Source organism: Aquarana catesbeiana, linkage group LG07 (genome assembly GCF_042186555.1).
Source record: "Aquarana catesbeiana isolate 2022-GZ linkage group LG07, ASM4218655v1, whole genome shotgun sequence".
Lineage (NCBI taxonomy): Eukaryota > Metazoa > Chordata > Amphibia > Anura > Ranidae > Aquarana > Aquarana catesbeiana.
In genome coordinates, this window is record NC_133330.1 from 346,552,136 (window position 1) to 346,578,472 (window position 26,337).

Below are 26,337 nucleotides of genomic sequence, written 5' to 3' on the forward strand. Positions count from 1 at the left end.
TCAGTCTCTGTACAGAGGAGCTTACACTCTAATGTCCCCTCCCCCACAGTCACATCAGTCTCTGTACAGAGGAGCTTACACTCTAATATCCCCTCCCCCCACAGTCATATCAGTCTGTACAGAGGAGCTTACACTCTAATGTCCCCTCCCCCACAGTCACATCAGTCTCTATACAGAGGAGCTTACACTCTAATGTCCCCTCCCCCACAGTCACATCAGTCTCTATACAGAGGAGCTTACACTCTAATGTCCCCTCCCCCCACAGTCACATCAGTCTCTATACAGAGGAGCTTACACTCTAATGTCCCCTCCCCCCACAGTCACATCAGTCTCTATACAGAGGAGCTTACACTCTAATGTCCCCTCCCCCCACAGTCACATCAGTCTCTATACAGAGGAGCTTACACTCTAATGTCCCCTCCCCCACAGTCACACACTATTATTATTATTATACATTTATATAGCTCCGACATATACCGCAGTGCTGTACAGAGAACACCAGAGGAGCTTACACTCTAATGTCCCCTCCCCCACACATCAGTCTCTATACAGAGGAGCTTACACTCTAATGTCCCCTCCCCCACAGTCACATCAATCTCTATACAGAGGAGCTTACACTCTAATGTCCCCTCCCCCACAGTCACATCAGTCTCTATACAGAGGAGCTTACACTCTAATGTCCCCTCCCCCCACACATCAATCTCTATACAGAGGAGCTTACACTCTAATGTCCCCTCCCCCACAGTCACATCAGTCTCTGTACAGAGGAGCTTACACTCTAATGTCCCCTCCCCCCACAGTCACATCAGTCGCTGTACAGAGGAGCTTACACTCTAATGTCCCCTCCCCCACAGTCACATCAGTCTCTATACAGAGGAGCTTACACTCTAATGTCCCCTCCCCCACAGTCACATCAGTCGCTGTACCACAGGAGCTTACACTCTAATGTCCCCTCCCCCCACAGTCATATCAGTCTCTATACAGAGGAGCTTACACTCTAATGTCCCCTCCCCCACAGTCACATCAGTCTCTGTACAGAGGAGCTTACACTCTAATGTCCCCTCCCCCCACAGTCACATCAGTCTCTATACAGAGGAGCTTACACTCTAATGTCCCCTCCCCCCACAGTCACATCAGTCTCTATACCAGAGGAGCTTACACTCTAATGTCCCCTCCCCCACAGTCACATCAGTCTCTGTACAGAGGAGCTTACACTCTAATGTCCCCTCCCCCACAGTCACATCAGTCTCTGTACACAGGAGCTTACACTCTAATGTCCCCTCCCCCACAGTCACATCAGTCTCTATACAGAGGAGCTTACACTCTAATGTCCCCTCCCCCCCACACAGTCACATCAGTCTCTATACAGAGGAGCTTACACTCTAATGTCCCCTCCCCCACAGTCACATCAGTCTCTATACAGAGGAGCTTACACTCTAATGTCCCCTCCCCCACAGTCACATCAGTCTCTATACAGAGGAGCTTACACTCTAATGTCCCCTCCCCCACAGTCACATCAGTCTATACAGAGGAGCTTACACTCTAATGTCCCCTCCCCCCAAAGTCACATCAGTCTCTATACAGAGGAGCTTACACTCTAATGTCCCCTCCCCCACAGTCATATCAGTCTCTATACAGAGGAGCTTACACTCTAATGTCCCCTCCCCCACAGTCACATCAGTCTCTATACAGAGGAGCTTACACTCTAATGTCCCCTCCCCCCACAGTCACATCAGTCTCTGTACAGAGGAGCTTACACTCTAATGTCCCCTCCCCCCACAGTCACATCAGTCTCTATACAGAGGAGCTTACACTCTAATGTCCCCTCCCCCACAGTCACATCAGTCTCTATACAGAGGAGCTTACACTCTAATGTCCCCTCCCCCACAGTCACATCAGTCTCTGTACAGAGGAGCTTACACTCTAATGTCCCCTCCCCCCACAGTCACATCAGTCTCTGTACAGAGGAGCTTACACTCTAATGTCCCCTCCCCCACAGTCACATCAGTCTCTATACAGAGGAGCTTACACTCTAATGTCCCCTCCCCCCACAGTCACATCAGTCTCTATACAGAGGAGCTTACACTCTAATGTCCTCTCCCCCCACAGTCACATCAGTCTCTATACAGAGGAGCTTACACTCTAATGTCCCCCTCCCCCCACAGTCACATCAGTCTCTATACAGAGGAGCTTACACTCTAATGTCCCCTCCCCCACAGTCACATCAGTCTCTATACAGAGGAGCTTACACTCTAATGTCCCCTCCCCCCACAGTCACATCAGTCTCTATACAGAGGAGCTTACACTCTAATGTCCCCTCCCCCACAGTCACATCAGTCTCTATACAGAGGAGCTTACACTCTAATGTCCCCTCCCCCACAGTCACATCAGTCTCTGTACAGAGGAGCTTACACTCTAATGTCCCCTCCCCCACAGTCACATCAGTCTCTGTACAGAGGAGCTTACACTCTAATGTCCCCTCCCCCCACAGTCACATCAGTCTCTGTACAGAGGAGCTTACACTCTAATGTCCCCTCCCCCACAGTCACATCAGTCTCTATACAGAGGAGCTTACACTCTAATGTCCCCTCCCCCCACAGTCACATCAGTCTCTATACAGAGGAGCTTACACTCTAATGTCCCCTCCCCCACAGTCACATCAGTCTCTATACAGAGGAGCTTACACTCTAATGTCCCCTTCCCCCCACACATCAGTCTCTGTACAGAGGAGCTTACACTCTAATGTCCCCTCCCCCACAGTCACATCAGTCTCTGTACAGAGGAGCTTACACTCTAATGTCCCCTCCCCCCACACATCAGTCTCTATACAGAGGAGCTTACACTCTAATGTCCCCTCCCCCCACAGTCACATCAGTCTCTATACAGAGGAGCTTACACTCTAATGTCCCCTCCCCCACAGTCACATCAGTCTCTGTACAGAGGAGCTTACACTCTAATGTCCCCTCCCCCCACAGTCACATCAGTCTCTATACAGAGGAGCTTACACTCTAATGTCCCCTCCCCCCACAGTCACATCAGTCTCTGTACAGAGGAGCTTACACTCTAATGTCCCCTCCCCCCACAGTCACATCAGTCTCTATACAGAGGAGCTTACACTCTAATGTCCCCTCCCCCACAGTCACATCAGTCTCTATACAGAGGAGCTTACACTCTAATGTCCCCTCCCCCCACAGTCACATCAGTCTCTATACAGAGGAGCTTACACTCTAATGTCCCCTCCCCCACAGTCACATCAGTCTCTATACAGAGGAGCTTACACTCTAATGTCCCCTCCCCCACAGTCACATCAGTCTCTGTACAGAGGAGCTTACACTCTAATGTCCCCTCCCCCACAGTCACATCAGTCTCTGTACAGAGGAGCTTACACTCTAATGTCCCCTCCCCCCACAGTCACATCAGTCTCTGTACAGAGGAGCTTACACTCTAATGTCCCCTCCCCCACAGTCACATCAGTCTCTATACAGAGGAGCTTACACTCTAATGTCCCCTCCCCCCACAGTCACATCAGTCTCTGTACAGAGGAGCTTACACTCTAATGTCCCCTCCCCCACAGTCACATCAGTCTCTATACAGAGGAGCTTACACTCTAATGTCCCTTCCCCCCACAGTCACATCAATCTCTATACAGAGGAGCTTACACTCTAATGTCCCCTCCCCCCACAGTCACATCAGTCTCTATACAGAGGAGCTTACACTCTAATGTCCCCTCCCCCCACAGTCACATCAGTCTCTATACAGAGGAGCTTACACTCTAATGTCCCCTCCCCCCACAGTCACATCAGTCTCTATACAGAGGAGCTTACACTCTAATGTCCCCTCCCCCCACAGTCACATCAGTCTCTGTACAGAGGAGCTTACACTCTAATGTCCCCTCCCCCCACAGTCACATCAGTCTCTATACAGAGGAGCTTACACTCTAATGTCCCCTCCCCCCACAGTCACATCAGTCTCTGTACAGAGGAGCTTACACTCTAATGTCCCCTCCCCCCACAGTCACATCAGTCTCTATACAGAGGAGCTTACACTCTAATGTCCCCTCCCCCCACAGTCACATCAGTCTCTATACAGAGGAGCTTACACTCTAATGTCCCCTCCCCCCACAGTCACATCAGTCTCTGTACAGAGGAGCTTACACTCTAATGTCCCCTCCCCCACAGTCACATCAGTCTCTGTACAGAGGAGCTTACACTCTAATGTCCCCTCCCCCACAGTCACATCAGTCTCTATACAGAGGAGCTTACACTCTAATGTCCCCTCCCCCCACAGTCACATCAGTCTCTATACAGAGGAGCTTACACTCTAATGTCCCCTCCCCCACAGTCACATCAGTCTCTATACAGAGGAGCTTACACTCTAATGTCCCTTCCCCCCACAGTCACATCAGTCTCTATACAGAGGAGCTTACACTCTAATGTCCCCTCCCCCACAGTCACATCAGTCTCTGTACAGAGGAGCTTACACTCTAATGTCCCCTCCCCCCACAGTCACATCAGTCTCTATACAGAGGAGCTTACACTCTAATGTCCCCTCCCCCCACAGTCACATCAGTCTCTATACAGAGGAGCTTACACTCTAATGTCCCCTCCCCCCACAGTCACATCAGTCTCTATACAGAGGAGCTTACACTCTAATGTCCCCTCCCCCCACAGTCACATCAGTCTCTGTACAGAGGAGCTTACACTCTAATGTCCCCTCCCACAGTCACATCAGTCTCTGTACAGAGGAGCTCACACTCTAATGTCCCCTCCCCCCCACAGTCACATCAGTCTCTATACAGAGGAGCTTACACTCTAATGTCCCCTCCCCCACAGTCACATCAGTCTCTGTACAGAGGAGCTTACACTCTAATGTCCCCTCCCCCCACAGTCACATCAGTCTCTATACAGAGGAGCTTACACTCTAATGTCCCCTCCCCCCACAGTCACATCAGTCTCTGTACAGAGGAGCTTACACTCTAATGTCCCCTCCCCCCACAGTCACATCAGTCTCTATACAGAGGAGCTTACACTCTAATGTCCCCTCCCCCCACAGTCACATCAGTCTCTGTACAGAGGAGCTTACACTCTAATGTCCCCTCCCCCACAGTCACATCAGTCTCTATACAGAGGAGCTTACACTCTAATGTCCCCTCCCCCCACAGTCACATCAGTCTCTATAGAGAGGAGCTTACACTCTAATGTCCCCTCCCCCCACAGTCACATCAGTCTCTGTACAGAGGAGCTTACACTCTAATGTCCCCTCCCCCCACAGTCACATCAGTCTCTATACAGAGGAGCTTACACTCTAATGTCCCCTCCCCCCACAGTCACATCAGTCTCTATACAGAGGAGCTTACACTCTAATGTCCCCTCCCCCCACAGTCACATCAGTCTCTATAGAGAGGAGCTTACACTCTAATGTCCCCGCCCCCACAGTCACATCAGTCTCTATACAGAGGAGCTTACACTCTAATGTCCCCTCCCCCCACAGTCACATCAGTCTCTATACAGAGGAGCTTACACTCTAATGTCCCCTCCCCCCATCACATCAGTCTCTATACAGAGGAGCTTACACTCTAATGTCCCCTCCCCCCCACAGTCACATCAGTCTCTATACAGAGGAGCTTACACTCTAATGTCCCCTCCCCCCACAGTCACATCAGTCTCTATACAGAGGAGCTTACACTCTAATGTCCCCTCCCCCACAGTCACATCAGTCTCTATACAGAGGAGCTTACACTCTAATGTCCCCTCCCCCACAGTCACATCAGTCTCTATACAGAGGAGCTTACACTCTAATGTCCCCTCCCCCACAGTCACATCAGTCTCTATACAGAGGAGCTTACACTCTAATGTCCCCTCCCCCACAGTCACATCAGTCTCTATACAGAGGAGCTTACACTCTAATGTCCCCTCCCCCCACAGTCACATCAGTCTCTATACAGAGGAGCTTACACTCTAATGTCCCCTCCCCCACAGTCACATCAGTCTCTATACAGAGGAGCTTACACTCTAATGTCCCCTCCCCCACAGTCACATCAGTCTCTGCACCAGAGGAGCTTACACTCTAATGTCCCCTCCCCCCACAGTCACATCAGTCTCTGTACAGAGGAGCTTACACTCTAATCTCCCCTCCCCCACACATCAGTTTCTGTACAGAGGAGCTTACACTCTAATCTCCCCTCCCCCACACATCAGTCTCTGTACAGAGGAGCTTACACTCTAATGTCCCCTCCCCCCACAGTCACATCAGTCTCTATACAGAGGAGCTTACACTCTAATGTCCCCTCCCCCCACAGTCACATCAGTCTCTATAGAGAGGAGCTTACACTCTAATGTCCCCTCCCCCACAGTCACATCAGTCTCTATACAGAGGAGCTTACACTCTAATGTCCCCTCCCCCCACAGTCACATCAGTCTCTATAGAGAGGAGCTTACACTCTAATGTCCCCTCCCCCACAGTCACATCAGTCTCTATAGAGAGGAGCTTACACTCTAATGTCCCCGCCCCCACAGTCACATCAGTCTCTATACAGAGGAGCTTACACTCTAATGTCCCCTCCCCCACAGTCACATCAGTCTCTATACAGAGGAGCTTACACTCTAATGTCCCCTCCCCCCACAGTCACATCAGTCTCTATACAGAGGAGCTTACACTCTAATGTCCCCTCCCCCACAGTCACATCAGTCTCTATACAGAGTAGCTTACACTCTAATGTCCCCTCCCCCACAGTCACATCAGTCTCTATACAGAGGAGCTTACACTCTAATGTCCCCTCCCCCACAGTCACATCAGTCTCTATACAGAGGAGCTTACACTCTAATGTCCCCTCCCCCCACAGTCACATCAGTCTCTGTACAGAGGAGCTTACACTCTAATGTCCCCTCCCCCCACAGTCACATCAGTCTCTATACAGAGGAGCTTACACTCTAATGTCCCCTCCCCCACAGTCACATCAGTCTCTATACAGAGGAGCTTACACTCTAATGTCCCCTCCCCCACAGTCACATCAGTCTCTGTACAGAGGAGCTTACACTCTAATGTCCCCTCCCCCCACAGTCACATCAGTCTCTGTACAGAGGAGCTTACACTCTAATGTCCCCTCCCCCACAGTCACATCAGTCTCTATACAGAGGAGCTTACACTCTAATGTCCCCTCCCCCCACAGTCACATCAGTCTCTATACAGAGGAGCTTACACTCTAATGTCCTCTCCCCCCACAGTCACATCAGTCTCTATACAGAGGAGCTTACACTCTAATGTCCCCTCCCCCCCACAGTCACATCAGTCTCTATACAGAGGAGCTTACACTCTAATGTCCCCTCCCCCCACAGTCACATCAGTCTCTATACAGAGGAGCTTACACTCTAATGTCCCCTCCCCCCACAGTCACATCAGTCTCTGTACAGAGGAGCTTACACTCTAATGTCCCCTCCCCCCATCACATCAGTCTCCATACAGAGGAGCTTACACTCTAATGTCCCCTCCCCCCACAGTCACATCAGTCTCTATACAGAGGAGCTTACACTCTAATGTCCCCTCCCCCACAGTCACATCAGTCTCTATACAGAGGAGCTTACACTCTAATCTCCCCTCCCCCACACATCAGTCTCTGTACAGAGGAGCTTACACTCTAATACAGAATAAAATAATAGAATATAACAGATGATGACCCCCCATTTCCAGGCAGTGAGGGGCGTTGGCTCGGGAACGTGCTTTATTTTCTTATATTTTATGAAGAATCGGATCCATTGATATAGGGGGAGATGTCTGATCTCTGCCCCGGGCTCTGTGTCTCCCCCGTGTGACTGTGCTGATAATTCTTCCTCCAGGGAAATGGCACCGGAGAAGCTCGGGACATGTATGTGCCAAACCCGTCCTGCAAGGATCTGGCCAAATACCAATGGATTGGGCAGCTGATGGGCGCCGCCCTCAGAGGGAAGGAGTTCCTGGTAAGTGACATTTATTGCTTTAAATTCCAACCAATGGGATCCCCTTGGCACAGGGAGGGGTGACTGTGGTGATGATTGTAGTAACACTGACAACTACAACAGAATATCTCCAAACTGAAACAATGTAACTACACAATAAAAGCCATACCTAGAGCTTTAACCCCTATGGCCTTACTGATTAGATATCGATTGTATCACTTCATTGGTTTGTTCTCAATGTTTCTTTATATAAAGCTGAAATTAATTCATAATGTCATTTACAACGACTTTCCCCCTAAAAAGTTTAAATAAGGTGCAGTTCTACTTCTGTCCACAAGAGGGCATAGTCTGGTCTCAGTCTATCATACAGGGGGGGGGGGGGAGTGGGGGGATGGGAGTCTGTCTTTTGTAAATTACCCCTGAAATATTTCTGTCTGTATGGTTTGTATGTTGACCCTTATCGCTCTGAACCCCAATGATCCTGACCTTTGTGTGCCCGCAGGTCCTGGCACTGCCCGGCTTTGTGTGGAAACAGCTGACGGGAGAGGAAGTCAGTTGGAGTAAAGATTTCCCGGCGGTGGATTCCCTGCTGGTGAGTTCGCTGTCCGTTCTATCCCAGACAATCAATAATAATGGATCGTCTTCTGTATTTAGTCCTTTCATGATCAGAGGCCATCGATGCCTGAGCCATCGGCGCTGATTAATTTAACAAGAACTCTGAGCAAAATTTTATATATAAATATTTCTGAAGGTTTGGAAAGCTTCCAGTCGCTAAAACTTTTTTTTACAAGCTGACAAATTTACAAACTTATTTTTGTCTTTCATTTTTTTTTTTTTTTTTTTTTTTTAATACTGCGATTGTATCTTACAATTAACATATTCAATAAATGAACACTGCCACCTTCAGGCAGTGACAAGGTGATAACACAAGAGCTCAATTGGAAGACAAGAGACCGAATATAGAACAGGAAGTGTCTTATAACAAGGACCTTCGTGGCAGGATCACCAGGAATGATTTTATTGCAAGCTGCAAAGTTTAAAAAAAGAAAGAAAAGAAAAGATTGAAAACAATTTTGTCATTAACATGTTGGTGTGATTATGAAATTTTAAAATGCATTTTTTTTAAACATATTTTGTTCATTTGTCAATTTATATATTACAAAAATGAGTAAGAACTGTATTAAAACCGTGTACCAAATAATCTCTATCGAAAAGCCAGTGGCGTGCAAAACACACCTCAAAAACTTCCACCCGGTGCCAAAAAGAAGTGCCCACACATAGAGAGTGAAACACAAAAACGTGCAAAGGGTGTACAGAGTCCTCCACTAGGGAAGGACCTTACCCTGATCCCCCGGGGCGTTAGGCTCCAGACAGGGACTGAGGTACTCAGACAAAGGGTCCATCCGGCCGAAACCAGGCGGACCCCCACAACTGGAAGGACTGCCGAAGCAGACCGACCCAAGTACAGTGGGGCTCCCCCGAAGGGAGACCCCTCAAAGGAGAGGGCAAACCAACCCAAAAGGCCTATGTCCACCCCCTCCCAAGACTTTCAGAGTAGGCCCGAGGACCCACACCCTACTCGCCACACAGTGACAAAAACGTGTATACAAGACAACCAAAAAAAGACAAAAAGGTGACAAACAGGGGTAAAAGAAAGAGTGGGGAAGATAGTGAGATGGGAGAGTGAAAGTGGCCATTGTGCTTATACAATGGCCGGCCATAAAAATTTCCCCTGGTCCTGGCCAAAAGGCCCGGCCCAAGAGGCAGGTGCGAAAAACGTGTGTTGTGGTGAAAGTGACCATGGTGCCATAAAATCAAGTGCTTTCACACCGTGACTGTACGGCACCCCTGAACTGCCACTTCAGGGGCACATTCACCACTGGCTTTTCGAAAAAGCCCCGACCCCCCAACCCAGACCACAGCAGACCCCACCACAGACAGGAAGGATATGGAGATCAGGAAGCTGGAAAGAGCCCTTTACCATCAGGCTCTGCCGTCGCTCCCATCACTGCTCCTAATTACATTCGGGAAGTACTAACCACTCCCCCCCCTGTAAGAGGGAAGTAAGTGTTCTCTCCCAAATAACTGTCCGGAGCTAGATCCGCCCCAATCCAGGCCAGAAGACCAGGATCCCGACCCTCTGGTTCAGACCCCGTGGTTCTCCATCCCCATCAGAAGGCTTCCCTTTCGGCTACAAACCGCTCCAGGTCACCTTCACTCCAGCAGGCTTTGCATAGCAACCGCAATCCCATCTCTATTTCGCCATAGATCAGGGACGGAAGCAAGCGCCACCTCCTGGAAACTGATAAGAACAGATACTACACTTGATCTTCGCCAAAAGGCCGAGAAGCAATTAGCAATAATCACGCCTCAGTTGAACCTCATTGGCTATGATACTGCCAATAATGTTCTAACTTAAAAAAAAAAAAAAAGGAAGATCATTAGTCTCCGAGTTATTATCACGTTAACCAGTTCCCGCCCACCCATAGTACAAATACTGCGGGCGGCGGGTCAGGTTGGATCACCAGCTGATGGGCACACACACCCACAATGGACACCGGATTGTTATTCGATCACAAGAGCAATGTGTAAACTGTTACAAAAGCTGTGCTTAGTATTGTGATGCTGTGATTGGCCCACAGCTATCACATGGTACCTCGGCCAATCACAGCTCTTATCATTGTAACCCATTCATGACAGTTCAAAACTTTCTGTTCAACACTGTAACAGCAAAACAAATAAAAAATCCCTGAGCACTGGTCACCCTCCTGTCCTCCGGGGGGCGCTCCTTTTTTCTACCCTCTTAGGTTAAACTCCTGGAGATGATGGAGCTGATGGATAAAGAGACGTTTGAGTTTAAGTTTGGGGCGGAGCTAACGTACACGACGGTCCTGAGCGATCAGCGAATGGTGGAGTTGGTCCTCGGAGGAAGCAATATCTCCGTACATTACGAGGACCGGCTGGAGTTCATCAAGATGGTGCAGAAGGCGCGGCTGGAGGAGAGTAAAGAGCAGGTGGGCGGAGCCAAGGGGTAAACACTTCCTAAACACCTTGTGATAGGTCTCTATTATTGTCTCCTTTTTTTGGACTCGGGGGGAGGGGGGGGTTAGTTATAAATATATGAAAAGCGATTTATCCTACAACACTTCATGTACATTCGTTCTGTGTGAACGGGGAAAAACATTGAACATTATTAGGCTGTTTTCTCTCCAGGTTGAATGTTATTCATTCATAAAGAATGGAGTGAATCAGGAAAATACCACATTATGACCACTAGATGGAGATGACAATTATACTAAATACAATTTTAGTTTCTATGATCAGCTACATCGATTGAAGATATTGTGATATTTTCCTGATTGGCTCTGTTCTGTATGAATGAATAACATTCGAGCCATTAATATCGGATTGTTTCTCCATTCACAAAGAATGAATAGCTCTGACATTTTAATAAATACCCCCTCAGGTGGGACTTCCTGTATAAGGGTGACCACGCCCTCTCTTTCTATAACCTGTATGTGGCGGCAGTGTTGTCTCCAGAGTTGACTCTCAGACAGCAACCCAACCGGGGCCCCGCCCCTATTGAGCACATGGAGGCAGCTCAGGATCCTCCCCCTGGGATCTGTTGCCAATCAGACCTGTGGTGGGCAGTTCAGAGGGCGGGGTTAGAGGTGGGGGATGTGTTAGTGCATCTAATAGTGGGGCATTGCAGGGGTGTGGCTCCCAGCAGCCTGTAGGGGGAGCACTGATATGTCCCCAGTCTCCAACCTAACCCCCAGCATATCCCCAGTCTCCAACCTAACCCCCAACATGTCCCCAGTCTCCAACCTAACCCCCAACATGTCCCCAGTCTCCAACCTAACCCCCAGCATATCCCCAGTCTCCAACCTAACCCCCAACATGTCCCCAGTCTCCAACCTAACCCCCAACATGTCCCCAGTCTCCAACCTAACCCCCAGCATGTCCCCAGTCTCCAACCTAACCCCCAGCATGTCCCCAGTCTCCAACCTAACCCCCAACATGTCCCCAGTCTCCAACCTAACCCCCAGCATGTCCCCAGTCTCCAACCTAACCCCCAACATGTCCCCAGTCTCCAACCTAACCCCCAACATGTCCCCAGTCTCCAACCTAACCCCCAGCATGTCCCCAGTCTCCAACCTAACCCCCAGCATGTCCCCAGTCTCCAACCTAACCCCCAACATATCCCCAGTCTCCAACCTAACCCCCAACATGTCCCCAGTCTCCAACCTAACCCCCAACATGTCCCCAGTCTCCAACCTAACCCCCAGCATGTCCCCAGTCTCCAACCTAACCCCCAACATGTCCCCAGTCTCCAACCTAACCCCCAACATGTCCCCAGTCTCCAACCTAACCCCCAACATGTCCCCAGTCTCCAACCTAACCCCCAACATATCCCCAGTCTCCAACCTAACCCCCAGCATATCCCCAGTCTCCAACCTAACCCCCAACATGTCCCCAGTCTCCAACCTAACCCCCAACATGTCCCCAGTCTCCAACCTAACCCCCAACATGTCCCCAGTCTCCAACCTAACCCCCAACATGTCCCCAGTCTCCAACCTAACCCCCAGCATGTCCCCAGTCTCCAACCTAACCCCCAGCATGTCCCCAGTCTCCAACCTAACCCCCAGCATATCCCCAGTCTCCAACCTAACCCCCAACATGTCCCCAGTCTCCAACCTAACCCCCAGCATGTCCCCAGTCTCCAACCTAACCCCCAACATGTCCCCAGTCTCCAACCTAACCCCCAGCATGTCCCCAGTCTCCAACCTAACCCCCAGCATGTCCCCAGTCTCCAACCTAACCCCCAGCATGTCCCCAGTCTCCAACCTAACCCCCAGCATGTCCCCAGTCTCCAACCTAACCCCCAACATGTCCCCAGTCTCCAACCTAACCCCCAGCATGTCCCCAGTCTCCAACCTAACCCCCAGCATGTCCCCAGTCTCCAACCTAACCCCCAACATGTCCCCAGTCTCCAACCTAACCCCCAGCATGTCCCCAGTCTCCAACCAAACCCCCAGCATGTCCCCAGTCTCCCACCTAACCCCCAACATGTCCTCAGTCTCCAACCTAACCCCCAGCATGTCCCCAGTCTCCCACCTAACCCCCAACATGTCCCCAGTCTCCAACCTAACCCCCAGCATGTCCCCAGTCTCCCACCTAACCCCCAGCGTGTCCCCAGTCTCCAACCTAACCCCCAGCATGTCCCCAGTCTCCAACCAAACCCCCAGCATGTCCCCAGTCTCCCACCTAACCCCCAGCATGTCCCCAGTCTCCAACCTAACCCCCAGCATGTCCTCAGTCTCCAACCTAACCCCCAGCATGTCCCCAGTCTCCAACCTAACCCCCAACATGTCCCCAGTCTCCAAGCTAACCCCCAGCATGTCCCCAGTCTCCCACCTAACCCCCAGCGTGTCCCCAGTCTCCAACCTAACCCCCAGCATGTCCCCAGTCTCCAACCAAACCCCCAGCATGTCCCCAGTCTCCCACCTAACCCCCAGCATGTCCCCAGTCTCCAACCTAACCCCCAGCATGTCCCCAGTCTCCCACCTAACCCCCAGCATGTCCCCAGTCTCCCACCTAACCCCCAGCATGTCCCCAGTCTCCTACCTAACCCCCAGCATGTCCCCAGTCTCCAACCTAACCCCCAGCATGTCCCCAGTCTCCAACCTAACCCCCAGCATGTCCCCAGTCTCCAACCTAACCCCCAACATGTCCCCAGTCTCCAACCTAACCCGCAGCATGTCCCCAGTCTCCAACCTAACTCCCAGCATGTCCCCAGTCTCCAACCTAACCCCCAGCATGTCCCCAGTCTCCAACCTAACCCCCAGCATGTCCCCAGTCTCCAACCTAACCCCCAGCATGTCCCCAGTCTCCAAAGTAACCCGCAGCATGTCCCCAGTCTCCAACCTAACCCCCAACATGTCCTCAGTCTCCAACCTAACCCCCAACATGTCCCCAGTCTCCAACCTAACCCGCAGCATGTCCCCAGTCTCCAACCTAACTCCCAGCATGTCCCCAGTCTCCAACCTAACCCGCAGCATGTCCCCAGTCTCCAACCTAACTCCCAGCATGTCCCCAGTCTCCAACCTAACCCGCAGCATGTCCCCAGTCTCCAAGCTAACCCGCAGCATGTCCCCAGTCTCCAAGCTAACCCGCAGCATGTCCCCAGTCTCCAACCTAACCCGCAGCATGTCCCCAGTCTCCAAGCTAACCCGCAGCATGTCCCCAGTCTCCAAGCTAACCCGCAGCATGTCCCCAGTCTCCAACCTAACTCCCAGCATGTCCCCAGTCTCCAAAGTAACCCGCAGCATGTCCCCAGTCTCCAACCTAACCCCCAGCATGTCCCCAGTCTCCAACCTAACCCCCAACATGTCCTCAGTCTCCAACCTAACCCCCAGCATGTCCCCAGTCTCCAACCTAACCCCCAGCATGTCCCCAGTCTCCAACCTAACCCGCAGCATGTCCCCAGTCTCCAACCTAACCCCCAACATGTCCCCAGTCTCCAACCTAACCCCCAACATGTCCCCAGTCTCCAACCTAACCCCCAACATGTCCCCAGTCTCCAACCTAACCCCCAACATGTCCCCAGTCTCCAACCTAACCCCCAGCATGTCCCCAGTCTCCAACCTAACCCCCAGCATGTCCCCAGTCTCCAACCTAACCCGCAGCATGTCCCCAGTCTCCAACCTAACCCCCAACATGTCCCCAGTCTCCAACCTAACCCCCAACATGTCCCCAGTCTCCAACCTAACCCCCAACATGTCCCCAGTCTCCAACCTAACCCCCAACATGTCCCCAGTCTCCCACCTAACCCCCAGCATGTCCCCAGTCTCCAACCTAACCCCCAGCATGTCCCCAGTCTCCTACCTAACCCCCAGCATGTCCCCAGTCTCCAACCTAACCCCCAGCATGTCCCCAGTCTCCAACCTAACCCCCAGCATGTCCCCAGTCTCCAACCTAACCCCCAACATGTCCCCAGTCTCCAACCAAACCCCCAGCATGTCCCCAGTCTCCCACCTAACCCCCAACATGTCCCCAGTCTCCAACCTAACCCCCAGCATGTCCCCAGTCTCCAACCTAACCCCCAGCATGTCCCCAGTCTCCAACCTAACCCCCAACATGTCCCCAGTCTCCAACCTAACCCCCAGCATGTCCCCAGTCTCCAACCTAACCCCCAGCATGTCCCCAGTCTCCAACCTAACCCCCAGCATGTCCCCAGTCTCCAACCTAACCCCCAGCATGTCCCCAGTCTCCAACCTAACCCCCAACATGTCCCCAGTCTCCAACCTAACCCCCAGCATGTCCCCAGTCTCCCACCTAACCCCCAACATGTCCCCAGTCTCCAACCTAACCCCCAGCATGTCCCCAGTCTCCAACCAAACCCCCAGCATGTCCCCAGTCTCCCACCTAACCCCCAGCATGTCCCCAGTCTCCAACCTAACCCCCAGCATGTCCCCAGTCTCCAACCTAACCCCCAGCATGTCCCCAGTCTCCAACCTAACCCCCAGCATGTCCCCAGTCTCCAACCTAACCCCCAACATGTCCCCAGTCTCCAACCTAACCCCCAGCATGTCCCCAGTCTCCCTCACACAGCAAGTCTAGGGGGACAAGTTTTATTATATAATCCAAGTTTTGGCATAAGCCAAATCTGCATTGGGATCAAATATTATCTGCCATTGGCCCCGTGTCTCGCCTTCTGTCTGAGCAGCCATTTTTTTTCCTTTCTCAGGTAGAAGCCATTCAGGCCGGACTGCTGAAAGTGGTTCCTCAGGCTGTGCTGGATCTTCTTACTTGGCAGGAACTGGAGAAAAGAGTCTGTGGGGACCCCGAGATCTCTGTGGAGGCCCTGAAAAAACTGAGTAAGTATACTGGGGGATCGCCACACCTGTAATCATGTCACCCCGGAGCCAGGATCTGAAAATTCTGATTTACAGATAGAAATGTCTTCATATACAGTTGGAAAGCTCTTGTAGATATGCTTCCTACCAGTCAGGATAATGCTGGGATTATGACTGAGCCCTTCTTGTTTAACTAGAACTGAAGGGAACACAGAAACAGGAAATGACATGATAACTGTGTAGTTCCACTAGAGAGAGAGAACAATACATTATACAAGCACACCACCACCGAGGGGCAGAACTACTAATCACAGTATGATTTAGGAGAATGGTTGTTGCACCCACCTCTATATAATATAAACAGAATGCTAACATAGGCTCCCCATCTACATGGGAAACCACATCCCCTGCTTGTGCCTTATCACTTCTCACCCACATTGTGTCTCTTTTCTGTCTCTTCAGCCAGGTTTGAGGATTTGGGTGCGACAGACATCCGAGTGCAATATTTCTGGGAGGCTCTAAACAACTTCACAAATGGTAAGCCACGCGGATCTTTATCGGGTCTGTAGAGTGAAAATGATGATCATTATACATTATATTGACAAAAGTCTGTGGACCCTCTTCCAAATAATGGAGTCCAGGTATTTCCAGCGAAGGGTAGCTAGGGGTTCCTTGAGCAACGGCTGAATGACCTCCTACCTGATGGTGCCTGCATTGTTTGGGGTCCAAGAATGCCCCTTACATGGTAGTCATTGGGAAGAATGTCCCTTACATTGGTGATCAGTGAGAAGAATGTTCCTTACATTGGTGATCAGTGGGAAGAATGTTCCTTACATTGGTGATCAGTGGGAAGACTGTTCCTTACATTGGTGATCAGTGAGAAGAATGTTCCTTACATTGGTGATCAGTGAGAAGAATGTTCCTTACATTGGTGATCAGTGAGAAGAATGTTCCTTACATTGGTGATCAGTGAGAAGAATGTTCCTTACATTGGTGATCAGTGAGAAGAATGTTCCTTACATTGGTGATCAGTGAGAAGAATGTCCCTTACATTGGTGATCAGTGAGAAGAATGTCCCTTACATTGGTGATCAGTGGGAAGAATGTTCCTTACATTGGTGATCAGTGAGAAGAATGTTCCTTACATTGGTGATCAGTGAGAAGAATGTTCCTTACATTGGTGATCAGTGAGAAGAATGTTCCTTACATTGGTGATCAGTGAGAAGAATGTTCCTTACATTGGTGATCAGTGAGAAGAATGTTCCTTACATTGGTGATCAGTGAGAAGAATGTTCCTTACATTGGTAATCAGTGAGAAGAATGTTCCTTACATTGGTGATCAGTGAGAAGAATGTCCCTTACATTGGTGATCAGTGAGAAGAATGTTCCTTACATTGGTGATCAGTGAGAAGAATGTTCCTTACATTGGTGATCAGTGAGAAGAATGTCCCTTACATTGGTGATCAGTGAGAAGAATGTCCCTTACATTGGTGATCAGTGAGAAGAATGTTCCTTACATTGGTGATCAGTGAGAAGAATGTTCCTTACATTGGTGATCAGTGAGAAGAATGTCCCTTACATTGGTGATCAGTGAGAAGAATGTTCCTTACATTGGTGATCAGTGAGAAGAATGTTCCTTACATTGGTGATCAGTGAGAAGAATGTTCCTTACATTGGTGATCAGTGATAAGACTGTTCCTTACATTGGTGATCAGTGAGAAGAATGTTCCTTACATTGGTGATCAGTGAGAAGAATGTTCCTTACATTGGTGATCAGTGGGAAGAATGTTCCTTACATTGGTGATCAGTGATAAGACTGTTCCTTACATTGGTGATCAGTGAGAAGAATGTTCCTTACATTGGTGATCAGTGAGAAGAATGTTCCTTACATTGGTGATCAGTGAGAAGAATGTTCCTTACATTGGTGATCAGTGAGAAGAATGTTCCTTACATTGGTGATCAGTGAGAAGAATGTTCCTTACATTGGTGATCAGTGAGAAGAATGTTCCTTACATTGGTGATCAGTGAGAAGAATGTTCCTTACATTGGTGATCAGTGAGATGAATGTTCCTTACATTGGTGATCAGTGAGAAGAATGTTCCTTACATTGGTGATCAGTGAGAAGAATGTTCCTTACATTGGTGATCAGTGAGAAGAATGTTCCTTACATTGGTGATCAGTGAGAAGAATTTCCTTACATTGGTAATCAGTGAGAAGAATGTTCCTTACATTGGTGATCAGTGAGAAGAATGTCCCTTACATTGGTGATCAGTGAGAAGAATGTTCCTTACATTGGTGATCAGTGAGAAGAATTTCCTTACATTGGTAATCAGTGAGAAGAATGTTCCTTACATTGGTGATCAGTGAGAAGAATGTCCCTTACATTGGTGATCAGTGAGAAGAATGTTCCTTACATTGGTGATCAGTGAGAAGAATGTTCCTTACATTGGTGATCAGTGAGAAGAATGTCCCTTACATTGGTGATCAGTGAGAAGAATGTTCCTTACATTGGTGATCAGTGAGAAGAATGTTCCTTACATTGGTGATCAGTGAGAAGAATGTTCCTTACATTGGTGATCAGTGAGAAGAATGTCCCTTACATTGGTGATCAGTGAGAAGAATGTTCCTTACATTGGTGATCAGTGAGAAGAATGTTCCTTACATTGGTGATCAGTGAGAAGAATGTTCCTTACATTGGTGATCAGTGAGAAGAATGTTCCTTACATTGGTGATCAGTGAGAAGAATGTTCCTTACATTGGTGATCAGTGAGAAGAATGTTCCTTACATTGGTGATCAGTGAGAAGAATGTTCCTTACATTGGTGATCAGTGAGAAGAATGTTCCTTACATTGGTGATCAGTGGGAAGAACATCCCTTATATTGGTTTTCAGTGGGAAGAATGCATTATTGGGATCATACCATAGGCTCTGCCAAATGGCGTTGAACCTGGAACCATGGAAGTACCATCAGGTAGGAGGTCAATCACGCACAACTTAAGCAAACCCTATTAAAATCTGGAGGAAACCTGGTTAAGAATGACATTGTAGACAATTGTACTCTTCCAACCTTGCTGTAACCGTTTGGTGAAGACCCCTTTTCTGTTCCAGCATGACTGTGCTGCCCCTGTGTACAAAACCAGCTCCATAATTTCATGGTCTAACCAGTTTGGTGTGGAGGAACTCGTGTCCTGCACAGAGCCCTGACCTCAACCCTACTGAACACCTTTACAATGAATTGAAATGCTGGTTTAGAACCATATCTTTTCACCCAACAATAGTAGCTGACCTCACAAATGGGCACCATTTCCAACAGACACCCTCCAAGTTATTGTGCAAAGTCTTCCCAGAAGAGTGGAGACTGTCTTAGGCACAAAGGGGTCAAATCCATATTAATGGCCATGGTTCTGGAATAGGGTGTCCTCAGACTTTTGGCTGTAGAGGGTACATTAGAGTGTGATCTTTATTTTGAATACTTTTTTGCCTCTGACAACCCCACTAATAAAACTTTCTCCCACAGAGGATCGCAGCCGCTTCCTGAGGTTTGTCACTGGCCGGAGCCGTCTTCCAGCTCCCATCTACATATATCCAGATAAATCAGGGTGAGTAGGTGTCTAGGATCTCCTGGGAAGATATGCAGGGGCAAGCTTCACCTCCACAGAGAACACTGGCCCCAATTCACCAACATGTCTGAGGGACAGATTGAGAGGGTTGTGCTGCCATCTGCCAGGCCTTACCTTAATTCTCCTGGTGCAGTATGGGAAAAGGAGAGATGAGAATCTGATTGGTTGCTGCAGGAAAGAGATTGTTCACTTGGACACTTGGGCTGATAATGGCTCAACCCTGGTAAGCTGCGTCTGATCTCTGTCTGTGGGCAGAACAACCATGGATGATCGAAGCTGTGAGGTCTGCCTGTTATGGATTAGACTACATATCACAAGAACCCTCTACAGAGGCTTCACCCTGATGTGGCTGTGAGTAAGGAGAAGTGAGTAGTAATTAGTCACATTCAACTGGACTTGTTCTTTAATGTTGAAGACGCTTCAAAGCTTCTTGTAGCCACTTCTACGGTTGTAATGAGTGTCTGGAAGATACCCAAAATTTATATTCAGAGAGGTTTAAGAAACATACTGAGTCTTGAACCGTGACCTATAGAACTTGCCATTCTGAACCTTGACTTGTAGAATTTGTCCTCCTGAATCTTGACCTGTAGAATATTCCAAAATAGGAGTCCAAGTTCTACAGGTAAAGATTTACCACATCTTAAGGAAAATGGACATTCTTTAGAGGATAGTGAGGACAACTGGTGCAGAAGTGTGAAAGAAGCCATCTACATCAAACTAGAAAAAAACATCCATGAACAAGGGGCCTTCAAAACCATCTGTCTCTCTACCCTAGACATGTGAATTGAAGGATTAATCCCCATGTGGACTTTCTGCCACCACGGATGGGATTATGTAACTAGAACACAACTTTCATACTTCACATTCTATTCTTGGACAATCAACATCTACACATTCCATGGTGATTGATGAAGGTGTCAGTGGTACCTCTGTGGGTGTAAATATTGGGGTATGTTTCTGACACTCTTGGATAAGCTACAAAATATCTTCAACATTTGAAAACAAGTCCAGTTGAATGTAACCAGCTACTTACTACTAGATATACTATGAACTGGATCAATGAGAACCTTCATCAAAATTAGATCATTTCCAGGACATTGGACAACTTCTTCACTTCTACCTCACACTCAGAAGCACCCATTATTTCTCCTCAGTAATCCTACATGACCTAATAATGACCAGGGATGGTTGGGTTAGTGGTAGCAGATATTGCACAGGATACAGAAATAAAGTCCACAGACAGGTCAATGGATGTGTCCCCCGTTTTCTTCTTACTTCCTACAACTCCATTTATAGTGTATGTATAACGAGCTTGTTTTATTTGCTCTCTTTTGGACTTTTAAGTGTACTATGATGAAGAGGGAGAGGGGGAGGTGTTCTATAGTCCTAGGGCAGGGGTCTCTAAACCTTCTAAACAAAGGGTCAGTTTACTGTCCTTCAGACTTTAGGGGGGCCGGATTTTGCCCAATGGGAGTAAACAAAGCTCTATCTTTGGGGGAGAAATAGTTGGTATCAGTGGAAGGAATAGTGTCCCATCATTGGTATCAGTGGAAGGAATAGTGCCCCATCATTGGTGTCAGTGGGTGGAATAGTGTCCCATCATTGGTGTCAGTGGGAGGAATAGTGCCCCATCATTGGTATCAGTGGGAGGAATAGTGTCCCATCATTGGTATCAGTGGGAGGAATAGTGTCCCATCATTGGTATCAGTGGGAGGAATAGTGTCCCATCATTGGTATCAGTGGGAGGAATAGTGTCCCATCATTGGTATCAGTGGGAGGAATAGTGTCCCATCATTGGTATCAGTGGGAGGAATAGTGTCCCATCATTGGTATCAGTGGGAGGAATAGTGTCCCATCATTGGTATCAGTGGGAGGAATAGTGCCCCATCATTGGTGTCAGTGGGAGGAATAGTGTCCCATCATTGGTGTCAGTGGGAGGAATAGTGTCCCATCATTGGTATCAGTGGAAGGAATAGTGTCCCATCATTGGTGTCAGTGGGAGGAATAGTGTCCCATCATTGGTATCAGTGGGAGGAATAGTGCCCCATCATTGGTGTCAGTGGGAGGAATAGTGTCCCATCATTGGTGTCAGTGGGAGGAATAGTGTCCCATCATTGGTATCAGTGGGAGGAATAGTGTCCCATCATTGGTGTCAGTGGGAGGAATAGTGTCCCATCATTGGTATCAGTGGGAGGAATAGTGCCCCATCATTGGTGTCAGTGGGAGGAATAGTGTCCCATCATTGGTGTCAGTGGGAGGAATAGTGCCCCATCATTGGTATCAGTGGGAGGAATAGTGTCCCATCATTGGTATCAGTGGGAGGAATAGTGCCCCATCATTGGTGTCAGTGGGAGGAATAGTGTCCCATCATTGGTATCAGTGGGAGGAATAGTATCCCATCATTGGTATCAGTGGGAGGAATAGTGTCCCATCATTGGTATCAGTGGGAGAAATAGTGCCCCATCATTGGTGTCAGTGGGAGAAATAGTGCCCCATCATTGGTATCAGTGGGAGGAATAGTGTCCCATCATTGGTATCAGTGGGAGGAATAGTGCCCCATCATTGGTGTCAGTGGGAGGAATAGTGCCCCATCATTGGTGTCAGTGGGGGGAATAGTGTCCCATCATTGGTGTCAGTGGGAGGAATAGTGCCCCATCATTGGTATCAGTGGGGGGAATAGTGCCCCATTATTGGTGTCAGTGAGAGGAATAGTGCCTAGGACTAAGCCCTGTAGGCAGGATGAAACGCGTTGGAGACATGACCTGGGAGGAGTTCTGCTGTTTCTTGGAGTTCTGTGTTTCATCCTCCTCTCAATGTTTATACAGAGTTGGGAGGAGGAGATATGGAGGACCTTTGTTTGGAGTGACGCCTGAAGTCTTTTCCAGGTTTATAGTCACACTGAGTCGAAATTTTCGTGGCAGCAGCTTGTGTACAGAATTGTCAGCATTGAATTCCGGGGGCGGCTCTGGGACAGTCAGACCGCGGCTCAGCTTTCTGTTTTTACCCCCCCAATCCGCCAGGGCGAGAAGCCCTAAGAAGAGATTTATTTGTTAAAGAGAAAACCTGAAATATTTAAACTTGTCATTTCCCGTCTCTCCTTCTGATAAACTGTTATTTTCTGCTGAGGCTTCATTGTCTTTAATTAGCAGAAAGCGGCCCGGCAACCGGCATTTCCTGAGAGATCACCGCTAGCTCCGCCCCCTACTTCCTGCTAGCTCCGCCCCCTACTTCCCACTAGCTCCGCCCCCTACTTCTCACATGATGAAAACTTTCACTTTGTTTCTTTTATTTTACAGCTCCACCGATTCCCTCCCCGAGTCCTCAACATGTTCCAGCACCTTGTACCTACCCAACTACCCCAGGTAAGTCACCCCGATTACCCCCCATCACCCCGATTACCCCATCACCAGAGAAGGGCTCTATAAAAAATGATCCTTCCTTCTATTAGAGAGACGTAATCCACCTCCGTACTACACATTAGTACGACCTCATCCGGGGGGGCCGGGCCATCCATCCATGTCTCCATCCATCCCTCTATCCATCCATCCATCCATGTCTCCATCCATCCATCCATGTCTCTATCCATCCATCCATCCATCCACCCATGTCTCTATCCATTCATATCTCCATCCATCCATGTCTCCATCCATCCATCCATCGTCTCCATCCATCCATCCATCCATCGTCTCCATCCATCCATCCATGTCTCCATCGTCTCCATCCATCCTTTCATCCATATCTCCATCCATCCATGTCTCCATCCATCCATCCATGTCTCCATCCATCCATCGTCTCCATCCATCCATGTCTCCATCCATCCACCCATGTCTCCATCCATCCATCCATCCATGTCTCCATCCATTCATCCATGTCTTCTTCCGTCCATCCATCCCTCTATCCATCCATCCATGTCTCTATCCATCCATCCCTCCATCCATCCTTCCATCCATCCATCCATCCATATCTCCATCCATCCATCCTTCCATCCATCCATCCATCCATATCTCCATCCATCCATCCATGTCTCCATCCATCCATCCATGTCTCCATCCATCCATCCATGTCTCCATCCATCCATCCATGTCTCCATCCATCCATCCATGTCTCCATCCATCCATCCATGTCTCCATCCATCCATCCATCCATCCATGTCTCTATCCATCCATCCCTCCATGTCTCCATCCATCCATCCATCCATCCATGTCTCCATCCATCCTTCCTTCCATGTCTCCATCCATGTCTCCATCCATCCATCCATCCTTCCTTCCATGTCTTCATCCATCCACCCATGTCTCCATCCATCCATCCATGTCTCCATCCATCCTTCCATCTATGCATTGTGGATGTTTGCCCCTCCCCACCCGCCACCTCCTGGGACACGGCACACGTGGACCAGTCTTGAAGTGCAGTGTGTCTCGTGCATGCGCAGTGGGGGAGGCAAAGACCGGCAGAGAATTGCCCCGGGTGATGACGGCGCTCGGCTCACATCGGAGTGATTTGGAATTTGCTAAAATTGCAGCAAAACATTCAACTTGCATTTGGTTCCCATTCATTCTAATGTTTGATTCGCACTGTCAGGTTTTTTTTTCGTTCTACTCAGCGGGCTGAACAAAATAAATAAAAAACTCGGGCTTATAGTTCTTACCGGCGAGAGCGTAAAACAATCCAACCGATCGCCCCGCTGACCATAGAGGTGAACATTGACCAGATGGTCTCTGATCACCTCTATGATCTAGGAGGACCGATGTCATGACCTCACTTCCTGTCTAATGTTGGCCACTAGATGGAGCTGACTTTCACAGTAAAGTATTTAATTCCTACGATCATCAGCTCCATCTAGTGGCCATGATGTGGTATTTTCCTGATTTGTTAATGAATAAATAACGTTCAACTGCAGAGATTATATCTTAATGACCTTGGATTTTGCCCTCCTTGGCAGAGGATGAGTTGTAGTAATGATGTTTCCGGGGTAGAATAGCACTGCGATTTTTGTTATAACCACGCCCCTTAGAAATACAGAAAACAAATGCAGTCAGGAATTGAGTGACAGAAACGTGTTGTGTCTGCATGTCATGTGACTTGTATCTCGTCTCTTTCAGCGCCAAGATCTGCGAGGAGAAGCTGCGTTACGCCGCGTACAACTGTGTGGCTATCGATACGGATATGAGTCCGTGGGAGGAGTGAGGGGCGGAGATGAGTCCGTGGGAGGAGTGAGGGGCGGAGATGAGTCTGTGGGAGGAGTGAGGGGTGGAGATGAGTCTGTGGGAGGAGTGAGGGGCGGAGATGAGTCTGTGGGAGGAGTGAGGGGTGGAGATGAGTCCGTGGGAGGAGTGAGGGGTGGAGATAAGTCCGTGGGAGGAGTGAGGGGCGGAGATGAGTCCACCACTGGACGGGTCATCCTCATCCTGATTCCGGGGTCCTCTCTCCATCCTGTATACAATGTAACAACTGCATGCAATGAAGAGAACCTGTTTACACATTTTGTGCGTTTTGTTCTATTTTTCTATTGTTATTGTATGCAGAGAAATAAACAATGTAACCTGATGGAAATCATTGACTATTGGCTGATCACTTTCCATTCCTTTTTACTATTGGTGGCATTTTCTCTGCATGGCGCCCCCCGGTGGTGATTATGGGAAAGCTGAGTCTTCTAAACCTCAGTCCACAAGTCCCCCCAACAGGACAGGTTTGCAGGTTTTCCTTTTTCTTGCACAGATGCTTTAAATCAGAGTTAATGGTTTGGACAGCTATTTTATCTAAGAGAAATTCCCAAAACACGGCCTGTTGGGGGTACTGGAGGACTGGGATGAACTTGCAAAATGTTCTCTTCTGAACGGTGTATAAATCACGAGTGAATCGGGGGGCTTCAGTAACCAAAACTGCAGTGTTTATCCTCATGACACAACACAGGAAGCACCTACATGGTTAACAGAGGACGGAATTAAAATTAGACTTGAGAAACTTAACATTAATAAATCACCGGGACCAGATGGCTTGCACCCGAGGGTACTTAGGGAACTCAGTCAGGTGATTGCCAGACCGTTGTTCCTAATTTTTACAGACAGTCTATTGACTGGAATGGTACCAGCTGATTGGAGAAAAGCCAATGTAGCACCAATATTTAAAAAGGGCCCAAAATACATCCCTGGGAATTAGACCAGTTAGCCTAACATCAATAGTATGTAAACTCTTGGAGGGGATGATAAGGGACTATATACAAGATTTTAGTAATAAGAATGATATCATTAGCAGTAATCAGCATGGATTCATGAAGAATCGTTCTTGCCAAACCAATCTATTAACCTTCTATGAGGAGGTGAGTTGCCATCTAGATAAAGGAAGGCCCGTAGACGTGGTGTATCTGGATTTTACAAAAGCATTTGACACAGTTCCCCATAAACGTTTACTGTACAAAATAAGGTGCGTTGGCATGGACCATAGGGTGAGTACATGGATTGAAAACTGGCTACAAGGGCGAGTTCAGAGGGTGGTGATAAATGGGGAGTACTCAGAATGGTCAGGGGTGGGTAGTGGGGTCCCCCAGGGTTCTGTGCTGGGACCAATCCTATTTAATTTGTTCATAAACGATCTGGAGGATGGGATAAACAGTTCAATCTCTGTATTTGCAGACGATACTAAGCTAAGCAGGGCAATAACTTCTCCACAGGATGTGGAAATCTTGCAAAAAGACCTGAACAAATGAATGGGGGAGGGGCAACTACATGGCAAATGAGGTTCAATGTAGAAAAATGTAAAATAATGTATTTGGGTGGTAAAAATATGAATGCAATCTATAGACTGGGGGGAGAACCTCTGGGGGAATCTAGGATGGAAAAGGACCTGGGGGTCCTAGTAGATGATAGGCTCAGCAATGACATGCAATGCCAAGCTGCTGCTAACAAAGCAAACAGAATATTGGCATTAAAAAG

At 48.8% G+C, this 26,337-nt stretch overlaps 1 protein-coding gene and 1 pseudogene across 1 annotated transcript in view; one reads left to right on the forward strand and one right to left on the reverse strand.

The window, feature by feature from the left end:
* HECTD3 (HECT domain E3 ubiquitin protein ligase 3) overlaps positions 1-24,958 on the forward strand; it is a 127,087-nt gene extending 102,129 nt beyond the window's left edge. Inside the window, exons 15-22 of the mRNA XM_073594007.1 lie at positions 7,833-7,952; positions 8,434-8,523; positions 10,739-10,945; positions 15,682-15,811; positions 16,253-16,327; positions 19,306-19,387; positions 22,705-22,770; positions 24,508-24,958. Coding sequence (XP_073450108.1) covers positions 7,833-7,952; positions 8,434-8,523; positions 10,739-10,945; positions 15,682-15,811; positions 16,253-16,327; positions 19,306-19,387; positions 22,705-22,770; positions 24,508-24,592 — 855 coding nt within the window. The 3' untranslated portion in view covers positions 24,593-24,958. The remainder of the gene's footprint in view (positions 1-7,832; positions 7,953-8,433; positions 8,524-10,738; positions 10,946-15,681; positions 15,812-16,252; positions 16,328-19,305; positions 19,388-22,704; positions 22,771-24,507) is intronic.
* On the reverse strand, positions 10,154-10,285 carry LOC141103986 (U2 spliceosomal RNA; annotated as a pseudogene).
* Positions 24,959-26,337: the final 1,379 nt, after the last annotated feature.